Here is an 11,537-nt window from a genome sequence, read left to right as displayed (position 1 = left end):
AAGTACTAAATAAGATGGAGTGTACTTTTGTAAATAATTTTTTTTTAAATTGTCCAATGCATATTACTTACAGCAAACCAAACAATCAATAAGAAATAATATCAGATAACTAGTCTCTCGAAACATAACTAATTCCATTAAGTAACTTATCTTCAATTGAAGAACAAGTAATAATAAAACCAATACAAGTCCAATAAACTGAAAAATAGTATATTCAAATCAATTTATTGTTAAAGATCTTGCAATGGATCAACCTCAACCGCCACATATAGCAATTCTTGGAGCTGGTATTTTTGTTAAAACTCAATATATTCCAAGATTAGCTGAAATTCCTAATCACTTTGTTCTTAAAGTTATTTGGAGTCGCAGTGAGGTAACTTATACTAATAATTTTGCTCCACTTTTTAATAATTTTTCTATTTTCTTGAATCATAGATCAATTCTGTATTTGTTTGTGGATTTTAGTTTATGGGGTGTGATAAAAATATGATCTTTATATACTCTTTTCGTCCCAATTTATGTTATATAGTTTGTTGTAATTTAAATGAAATTTAAGAAAAATATGAAAGGCTTTTGAAGCCAACTCGTTAAGCGTAAAAGGTAAAAGTTAAAGTTAAAGTGTTCCCAAATAAGGAAATGTATCTTTTTTTTTTGGGACGGATTAAAGAGGAAAGTGTATCGCATAAATTGGAACAGAAGGAGTAGTAATTATTGTTTGTCTTCCATTTTCTTGAATCATTGTTCAAAGTTTAGACTTGGGTTTTTGGGGAAAGAAAAAATGTTATGCATTTGTTTGTGGATTTTAGCTTATGGGTTTGATAAAAATATGATCTTTATATAGTAATTATTGTTTGTCTTCCATTTTCTTGAATCTTTGTTCAATTCTAAGAACTGGAGTTTTGTGGAAAGAAAAAAATTTATGCATTTGTTTGTGGATTTTAGCTTGGGTGTAATAAAAATAGGATCTTTATATAGTAATTATTGTTTGTCTTCCATTTTCTTTGTTCAATCTAAGAACTGGGGTTTTGTGAAAGAAAAAAATTTATGCATTTGTTGTGGATTTTAGCTTATGGGTGTGATAAAAATAGAATATAAATTATTGTTTGTCTCAATTTTCTTGAATCTTTGTTCAATTCTAAGTTTTTGTGGAAAGAAAAAAATTTTTGCATTTGTTTGTGGATTTTAGCTTATGGGTGTGATAAAAATAGGATCTTTATATAGTAATTATTGTTTGTCTCAATTTTCTTGAATCTTTGTTCAATTCTAAGAACTGGGGTTTTGTGGAAAGAAAAAAATTTATGCATTTGTTTGTGGATTTTAGCTTATGGGTGTGATAAAAATAGGATCTTTATATAGTAATTATTGTTTGTCTCAATTTTCTTGAATCTTTGTTCAATTCTAAGAACTGGGGTTTTGTGGAAACAGTAATCTTATGCATTTGTATGAGTCTGTTTGTGGATTTTTAGTTTATGGGGTGTGATAAAAATATGATCTTTATATAGTATTGTTTGTTTGTCTTCCATTTTCTTGAATCATTGTTCAATTCTAAGAACTGGGGTTTTGTGGATGCATTTGTATGAGTTTGTTAGTGGATTTTTATTTTTTGGGTTTGTTAAAAATGTGATCTTTATGTAGTCTAGCTGTGGAATTATTGTTTTTCTTCCATTTGCTTATATTCTTCTCTATTTGTATGAGTTTGTTTGTGGATTTTTATTTTTTGGGTTTGATAAAAATGTGATCTTTATGTAGTCTAGCTGTGGAATTATTGTTTTTCTTCCATTTTCTTGGATCATAGTTCAAAGCAAAACATTGGGTTGGGAAAACTGATATTTTCCTCTATTTGTATGCATATTTTAGTTTCCGAGTTTGATAAAAATGGGAACTTTATGTAGTCTAGATGTGGAATTGTTCTTCTTTTGCCCCATTTTTTTGGACTATTGTTCAAAGCTAAGAACTGGGTTTTTGTGGGAAAAAAGAAAAAAAAAAAAATCTTCTGCATTTGTATGATGTTGTTAGTGGATTTTTTTTTTTTTTTTTTTTATATTTTTTTTATGTGAATTGATATGCCTTTTCTTGAGCCAAGGGTCTATCGGAAACAACCTCTGTACCTCCCAAGGTAGGGGTAAGGTCTGCGTACACTCTACCCTACCCAGACTCCACTTGTGGGGACTACACTGGGTATGTTGTTGTTGCATTTCTTGTGAAAGCAAGAGTTGATTTTGTTTCTGGATTGATAAAAGTGGCAACTTTCTTTAATCTAGTTGTTGCAATGTCCTTGACATCAACAATTGGATTGTTCGAGAACTACAAGTTATAAACTATAAAACTTCGGCTATTTGCATGTTTGTTAGTGGATTTACCTGTCTAGATTTGATAAAGATGTAAACTTTATGCAGTCTAGTGTAGTACTGTTCTTGAAAGCGAAATTGGGTTGTCGGGGAAATGCAGAATACTAATTTTCTGGTGTTCGTTTGTGGATTTTTGTTTCTGGATTTGAAAATGAAAACTGTGTAGTTGAGTTGGTGGACTTTCTTGAAATAAATAATAGTAACTGAATCTCTTTGTGTATCTTTTCTCTCTATTTTTCAATAATCTTTTTAGTCTTCATTGTTCATGAGAATGTGCATATGTTTGTTAGGAATCTGCCAGAAGTGCTGTTGAAATAGCACAGAAGCATTTCCCAAATGTGGAATGTAAGTGGGGAAATGCGGGGCTTGAGGATATCATTAAGGATAGTTCCATTACTGGTGTTGCTGTGGTTCTTGCTGGACAAACCATGGTATATATCTCTCTTTCTTTTTTGTATGCTTTTATATATCATCAAAGTTCCCTATGCACAAAGTAACTAAAGTCGTCTGCCTGTATCCTATAGCCTTTCTCTATTTTATTTCATGTCAAGGAGCTAATCATTTTTGGGCACTGACACATTCCTATATTTCCTTAATGAGAAGCTTTAATAGCCACACAAATATTTCTATGTCATTTTTAAGACCTTGAAGTAGTAAAGGAAGTATCATTCTGGTTAGGACCTTTTTATAAACTTGGTTTCAAAGTTGTATTGAATTGGACCATTGTCTATCAACAAACGTATATTTTTTTTTTTTGGGCTACGTTGATTTTGCAATTTACTATAGGAATCACTCAGTAAAATGTGAAGACCTTAGTGAAACAGCAAAAAAACAACATAGTGAAAAATTCATTGGTGTCAGAGTTACAATATCTGGGATAGGGAAATTCTTTATCGAATAAGTCTAGGCTGTACTATTTATTAAAAGTAGAAAGCTACACACTTTCACGACCCAATATCAGAAGAAATAATTTTATTGATGTTCAATCACATGAAAGGGGAAATGTCTTACTGAGCAGCGTTGTACTTAACAAATTGCAATTAGTTTTGAAGTGAACATTCTTGACTATTATCACATTTATTTCAGAAAATTGTGTTTGATATTTGCTTTAATTCATGCAGGTGGATATGTCACTGAGGCTGCTTAAGGCAGGAAAGCATGTCCTTCAAGGTAATTGCATAAAAAGTTGCTATAAATGGTGTTTTTTAATACTTCTCTTTTCTATTATATATTTGGATGAAGCCACCTTGAGCAGGTTGGGATGGCGCATGGATAATGGCCAGACATTTTTTTTTTTTGAAGTTCATTTTCTAAAAAAATTTCAATGTTTGTTACCTTGTCAATAAAACAGGACAAATACTTGCTTTTATCTTTTTCTCTTCTCATTATCTCTTACTTTTGTGCTCTATGAGTATTTGATATAACTTGTGCTCATTTCTGTGAGATGTGCAATTAACTAACCGGTGTGTATATGCATATCTTCTTTTACTTGGCGAAAATTGGGATACTCCAGAGAAACCAGCCGCTGCAAGTAAGTAAGATGCAGTTTTATTTCATTGAACTTCTGGATGTCGTAGTTGCTATAATCAATTTAGTTCTGTTTGAAGTGCAGTTAACTAACCGACTTCTAGCATTTTTCCTATCTCTATTCGACTTGTTCAGCCTACTAGTGCTGTTCAACAGACTGACTAAAGTTCTAGTGAGATGACTGATATAAGAAGTTTTAACATGTCTTGGTCTTGAGACTAGTATAGAGCTTTTTGAGATTCAAATTAAGACTTTGCATCTTTATTCTATCCAGAATCATGTGTGGCTAAATGGTAGCGTTGAACATTTTCATGCATGAATTGAAAATGAACCATTTTCCTGTGATTCACAGGGTGTCTATTTCTTCAAATTTGATGACTTTGTCTACACAGTTCCACTATGCAGTTAATTTTTCAAAACTACAGCGTGAGAATCTGAATAGAAGGGAGTGTACCTTTTTATTTTTTTTATCCTTTCTTTTTAATAAGGTAGGAGGGAGTGTACCTAACTCTTTTTATTTCATAGAAAAAATAAAGAAAAACTGAAAGATTTGGAATTTACTATGTTGCGGAAAGGCAAAGGAGAAGGATTCGTAATCCTTTTCAGTGTTCTACATTTGGATGTATTTCACCTTTATATATCTGAGATTGAGACTAATTGGAAATCAGAAGATCTGGAATTAAGTGAAGGAAAAACAACGAGCATGTTTTCTTTTTTGTGATCTACATTTGAATGCATTTTACCTTTGTATATCTGATATCTATCTATTAATACAGCTGTGGATGAGGCAGAAAAAGCACTGGCTCATTATAATTCTCTTAGTGCCACATTAACGCATCAACCAATATGGGCAGTTGCAGAAAATTATCGCTTTGAACCTGCCTTCATTGAGGTACTGTTAATGGTGTTGTCATCTTTATTTTCAATGTGACTAGGCTGGATAATTAATTATTGTCTTACACAGAGCAAGAAACTAATTTCTGAAATTGGAGAGATGATGAATATCCAAGTAATTGTTGAAGGATCAATGAACAGCTCAAATCCTTACTTTGCCAGCTCGTGGAGACGCCAGTTTGTCGTGAGTATTTCTCTAAATGATATATTAGCTTCTCTATTTAAAAAAAAAAAAAAAAAGAATTGGCTCAACTTTTTGAATATCAATGAGGAAAAAGTTCCTCTTGAAATAAAAATGGCTTCTTTTAGTGTAGACCCTGATGTGCTCCTCTGCCATAGTACATGCTAAATAAGTTTGAATCTAACATTTGGCAAAAATTAATACAGTACTGAATAGTTTGGATGTTCCAGGTTAACGGCTGTTAGTTCAAGTTTGACCAACTATGACTCATGAAATTCATGTGTTATCGAGTAGTGATTACATGTACATAACGCATGAATTATCTAAGTTGTGTGAGTTCCAACTACGAGTAGCAGGAGATTTTGGTCAGCAGTGCAGTTAGAAATAATTGAGCAACATAATGCATGAAGCGTTATAGTTGGTCAAACTTGGCCAGACAGCTGTTAACCTGGAACGTCAGATTTGACGCAGTTATTGTTTTAGTTACGTTTAGTTTTTGGCTCTCATTTTTGTTACAAAAGTAGTTTTTATGTCATTTTGGTTCCGGGCTCAAAGATCTTTTGTGTAGTCTTAAGTACAGTGGAAGCATTTGTGAGTTGTTTAGTACGTTTTGTGCATTGTCTTCTCTCTTTCAGGTTAAAATCATTGACTTGCTTTTTGACAATCTCATTTGATTTCTTCAGGGTGGTTTCATTCTAGACATGGGCGTACATTTTGTAGCTGGACTAAGGATGGTAATCTTCTCAACCTTCCAGCCTTCTTGATCTATTTGGTGATATCTCGTTCTTGTCCTCTCTGTTTACAGTAGATCTAACGTGAATTGGTATATCTGCAGCCTGCAGGTTTCTTTTGTTGCACTTCAGATCATATTTGATTTGAAATTTTCTTTAACTCCTTGCATGTGCACCAAAAATTAAATTGACATAATCATAATGATTAAATCATTCATGAAGTTTGAGTGATATTGGACGTGAACACTCTTGAATGGTATCAAATTACCAATTCTAGCTTCTCCCCTACGTGACCCGATTTGGGCTCATGCAATAAACTCACCATGACCATCAACAATTTTGGTGGCTCTCTAGGCTAGACACTAGCATAAGGGAAATCTTGGCTCTGCCTTCGAGTAGGTCGACACCTAATCCTTGTTGATACTGTACTCTGTACTTCTAAAACAATAAAGTGAAGATTCTCAACCTATAAAATCAGAAACTATATAGGTAGCTGCTGCAACTTCCCATCCATTTCTCATGGCCCCCAAGCTTTCATATCATGAAAACGTCACCATAGAGCTCCATAGTAAAATATCAGCCAATTGTAAACCACAAAGGGAATAAAAGATGCATAGCGCCCCATCTTCTTCTAAGCTGGAATTTTTTATCGATTTATGTATCACCGGTATGTCCAAAATACTAGGAGTAACACACCCAAAGGTGTGGTCTAGTGGTTAATGACGTGGGTTGAGAACCATGAGATCTTATTCTGGTGAGAGGTAGTTGGTACCTCATGGAATTAGTCGAGGTGCGTGCAAGCTGGCACGGGACACCACGGTTATGAAAAAACAAAATACTAGGAGTAATAAGATATTTTGCAAAGATATCCACAATAGTCAAGGGATGGAACAGGTCTTCTCTACCATACCAACAACCATAAATCACTCTCGACTTCACCCAGTGAAAATTAAACCAGTAAGAGAAGGCTAATGCAAACCTTAAAGCAATGGAATTCAGTAGGCATTATGTTAATACCTTTGTCAAAATACTGATGAAAAGCAAAGTTGAAAATCGCCCACGTCTGCATTATGTTAGTACCTTTGTCAATAAAGCTTCATACTCAATACCTTTCTTAACTTTTGTAAAAACTATGTTCTTTACATTTTAGACTTCTTTTACTAGTCAAAGCTTCTTTGTTTATTAATTGACACTATTTTCCTTTCCAAATGAGCAGCTTGTCGGATGTGAGATTGCATCATTGACATCCATGAATTCTCATGTGGATAAGACTTTGCCTGCTCCGGATAACATCTCGTCGTTGTTGTGAGTTCAACACTATTATCTTTTTACTAAGGATTTAATTGTAACGAAGTTGAATGTAATCATGATGAACTTTTCTTCTATTTAGTCAACTGGAGAATGGGTGTTCAGGAGTTTTTGTGATGGTGGTATCTTCGAAGTCACCAAAGGCAAGTAATATACTATCTAGACTGTTTTCTCCATATATTTTTTTTTTGGTGTGATAACATTTCTTTAGAGCGATTATTGTGGATTAATTATGATTTTTATATCTTAGATAATATGGCGAGTTGTGGGTTTGAACGGAGTGCTGCAAGTTGAGCGTGGTAACGAGGATGGAAAGCATGGCTACTCGGTAATTAGGAAACTTTCTTCTTGATTCCGATTTGAATGAAATGCAATATTATGTACCTACGTTCCCTTCACAAATGACAATTGACATATCTTTTGTCTTTCAATTGCTGTCCTAGGTTTTCCTTCATATGGCTGATGGCCATAGCAAGAGCTTCTTTTATCCATTCAGTGGGGTCACTGATGAATTGAGAACATTTTTATCAGATGTGTCGACTGCCAACCTGAAGGTAGAACACTTCCTAAAGTTCTCATTTGCTTAGTTGTTACTTGTTAGCGTCCTGCAAATTATTAGTTGGATCGATTTCTTCCTCGTGAAGGGTACATGTATTTTAAGTCAAGTTGTTTTCGTGCTCATAACCAGGCCTGTGGTCCTTTTACTCTTTCTAACTGTGTTGCTCGGACTCTTCGAAAAATCCCGACGTGTGCATTTCAGATCCTCAAAATGAAGTGTATTTTTGGAGGATCCGACATGGTGTGAATTTTTTTGGAGAGTCCGAGCAACATAGCTTTCTAAAAGTCCTATGTTTTCGATGAGTTTTTTAGTCGGGTCAAAAGATTTATATGCTACAAGTAAAAATATAGATAACTTCTACTACTCCCTTCATTTCAATTTAAGTGTCTTACTTTGACTAGGCACGGAGTCTAATAAAATAGGAAACTTTTTAAATCTTGTGTTCTTAAACGAAAGATGTGTATGATGTACCAAAATGCCTTTTGAATCTTTCGCTACAATTGCAGAATTTGCACCCCGCAAATTTCTATTTGTTCGAGTATGTAAATAAATTGCAAATACGATCCAAGTAATAAACGCCCAAGTTTCTTTTGGGTCCCAATTCCAATACGACCCCCACGCTTCATTAGCCCATACCGCTCCCGAAAGGATTCCTATTGTTAAAAAAGTAAATCCTAAACTAATAACTCGATAACTCCAATAATCCAATTGTTGAATCAATTGGGACCTGTAATAATTTTTAGCAGAAAAAAAAGAAGTATTTTCTAAAACATTTTCACCCAAGAAAAATGACTCGTTTAAAAAACCATTGCTCTTATAAAAAAGCTTTCTGTTTTTTCGAAATGTAATCACTAGAACGTAAGAAGTAGAAAGCCCCATATCAATCCATCTCCATAGGAGACAATATGAGCAAAAGACAGGAATCCCTAAATCCCGCGAGAAAAGAACTCACTCCGGGGGGAGTGAGGGGGTATTCAAAAGGGGAGCCGCGGGTTCTTTCTTTCCTTGTAGGAAAGGTCTTGGTTTGGTATGGCATTAGAGAAAACTTGTTATGGTTATGCGGCTATATAGAAAAGGCGGGTGGGGCTTCAGGCGGCTTTTTTTATGAAGAGTTTCAATCAAAATTCCATCGATTGTAGCTAGGTATGGTCTTAAACAAGCCATGTAGAATGTCGGAATTAGAGAATTACCATAAATAGAAACAAGCATTCTTTTTTTAAACGGACTAAAAAGGGAGGTAAGACACTTGAATTGAAATAGAGGGAGTAATTTTTTTGTTTTTTGTTTTCATAATATTGGTTCAAAATGAGCTTAAATGGAGCGACATAGTCAGTGCTGATTCATATATCCGACCCCAACTTGCTCAGAACTGAGTCTTAGTAGTAGCAGTAGTTGTTGTTGTTGTTGTTGCTGCAGTGTTAGGCTGCTAACCTAGATAATTGATTTTCTGCTTTCATTCTCGCCTTATCAAGTTTCTTTTTTTGTGCAGAAGGACCCTAGTTCCTACATCGATCCTCGTCTCTCATTTGCCGAAGGTGCCCGTGATGTTGCTGTTTTGGATGCGATGCTGGAATCAGGGAAGAAACAGGGAGCTCTGGTCCAAGTGAAAAAGTTCTAGTTTAATGCTGACATTACTCTCCTTTAATATTTCATTCACATTATTCTTCATCTTCATACCATGAAGCGGATACTTTACTGAAAATAAATGATTTATAAGCCGCGGCTACTAAGAAAAAGGATCGATTGGAGATCACTTTCTCTCCCGTGAGCTACGTCTTGGTGTTTCGTCCTCTCGTTGTCTATACACTCGATGATTTCTTGGTCAGGACCATTGTACTAGTTATGACCCTATTGCGAAGTTTGGAAACATGTTACTCGTTGAGATCCTTTTGTGTCTACTGGGTTAGAATAAAGAGTAGTTGGGAATATTTGTAAACAAATGTACTATATGAGCTGGAAATATAGTGTACCTAACCTTGTTTGAAACTGAATAAAAGTGACGGAAAAACAATTCTGATCCTATATGTGCAATGCTTGGCCAATTTCTTCATTGCTTGTACAGCTTTTTTTTGCGCGGATTGCCCTTCATTTGGGGTGGTCTTTAATTTTTGCCCTTCAAATTGGTAATCTTTAACTTATACCTCTCGCCTAACACCCCGAGGTTGTGGGTTCGAACCCCTCAGGGAAAAAAAAATCGCTAGGCAGAATTTTGCTGGACAGATTTGCAAAATGGTAGAATTTGCATGGGCACAAATTTTGCCTGTAAGGTGTAATTTCTGCCTGAAGGGTAAAATTTAAAGACCACCATTTTGAGGGGTAAAAATTAAAGATCACTCCCAGCGAAGGGTAATCCCGCAAATTGCCCCTTGAACAGCAATAGCAACCTTATAGTAATTGAAATGTAATTTTAGGTCCAAAGTTGAGAATGGCCTTCAACACTATCATTTTTTCTTCTTGTTTTTCTTGGTTTGTTTTCTATTGGAAACAACCTCTCTATCACATAAAGGTTGAAGTAAAGTCTGCTAAGACACCTTACTCTCTCTAGACCCACTTATGGGTTACACTAGGTATGTTGTGTTTTTGTTTGTTTTGAGTTTCAATAAATATTTCATTCATATATGGCAGTTGCAATATATACGCCAAAAAATGCATAAAATATGACTCTTTCATAGGCTTAATACATAGTTTACCTCCTGAAATCCCTTTGACGCAAGCCTTTACATACTAACATTTGCCAAAAGTGTGTCTAAAGTCAGGTGATAGTTTAGTAATACTAATATAGAAAAGACTTAAGGTTTTTAAATATCATTAAAAGAAGCTAGAAAGGGGTTCTATATTTAGTTGTTTTTAATGCAGCAGTTCTATTCTCAGGAAAAGGGTTTTCAATCCTCAATCATAGAAAAACATTAGAATATAACAACTTGCAATAAGTACCAATTTAAGTAATTGATTAAAATTGTTTAACATTATGAATTCCAGTTCTAAACCACATATGCGGATTTGTACTTGAGATCAAGCTAAGTTAGAATTGTCAATTGATTTTGTAGCCCTTTACAAATTGTTTTTAGCTTTATGTTTGTTTTATTCTCTTTACGTAGATACATACACATAAGAGATATGAACGTACGAAAAAACACACACAACAGAGATCGTTGTAGGATCATTTTTTTCTATTCAAATTGTAAAAGATTGTGTTCACCCATTTCTTGGAATAATTGTTTGTCGCAAAATCAAAATGTTATTGCAGTTAGGGGCGGATGTAGCGTTTTGGCTATGGGTTCATCTGAAGTCTGAACCATTAACTTTCGACATAGAGTGTAGATGTATATTTAATAACTTATTAAAATCTCAACAAATATTATATTTGAACTCATAATTCTAACAGTACAATGAGTTTAATACTGAAAACCTTAAAATATGACCCCATTAAATTTAAATTATGGATCCACCTTTGATTGCATTAACTAATAAAGAAAACATGATTTCTTGCAAGAAGAAAATAAATAAAGGAGAGTAGATGGGAAGAAAATGACTTATATTTAAAACCAACCATACCTAACATCAATTCCCCCTCATAATTTTTGTTCTGTATTTGATAATGACTTTGGGAGACATATAAAGAAACTTATAGACAATTTTCTTTCCTGACCAATTGAAGAATATTGATTGAGAAGTGAACAAACAACACATTACTACATGCTAATTGAGTCAAGTAGTTGATTTTGGCCCCATTTTGAAAGCAATCTCTTATATATTAAAATTATTGAGGTTGAAAGTTGATATTATGGACCAATTGAATTCCTTTTTCAGAAAATTTAATTTCAATTTGGACAAGTTATTGTTTTTTTTTTTTTTTTTTTGTGTGTAGAAAAGATAGATAAGAAATACAGGGAAAAAAAGTTGTTCGGAACAAGGGATACTTATTATAGACTTTTTATGGGCTAACTTCCCCATGTACATGAAGTAATTTTCTCAAGTAATATAAGTAA

The 11,537-nt window shown here is 34.0% G+C and overlaps 1 protein-coding gene across 1 annotated transcript; it reads left to right on the top strand.

Annotated features, from left to right (window-relative positions):
- Nucleotides 1-133: 133 nt before the first annotated feature.
- LOC132044202 (dehydrogenase FPY6) lies at nt 134-9,570 on the top strand. Its single transcript, XM_059434684.1, has 12 exons — nt 134-373; nt 2,639-2,779; nt 3,470-3,518; nt 3,862-3,879; nt 4,652-4,767; nt 4,840-4,953; nt 5,634-5,684; nt 6,898-6,986; nt 7,072-7,132; nt 7,240-7,317; nt 7,433-7,543; nt 9,038-9,570. The coding sequence occupies exons 1-12, from the start codon at nt 245-247 to the stop codon at nt 9,164-9,166; spliced, it is 1,086 nt and encodes a 361-aa protein (XP_059290667.1). The 5' UTR covers nt 134-244; the 3' UTR covers nt 9,167-9,570.
- Nucleotides 9,571-11,537: the final 1,967 nt, after the last annotated feature.

Source organism: Lycium ferocissimum, unplaced genomic scaffold, assembly GCF_029784015.1.
Source record: "Lycium ferocissimum isolate CSIRO_LF1 unplaced genomic scaffold, AGI_CSIRO_Lferr_CH_V1 ctg383___fragment_2___debris, whole genome shotgun sequence".
Lineage (NCBI taxonomy): Eukaryota > Viridiplantae > Streptophyta > Magnoliopsida > Solanales > Solanaceae > Lycium > Lycium ferocissimum.
Note: the sequence above shows the minus strand (reverse complement) of the source record. Positions and strands in the feature narration are given on the sequence as shown.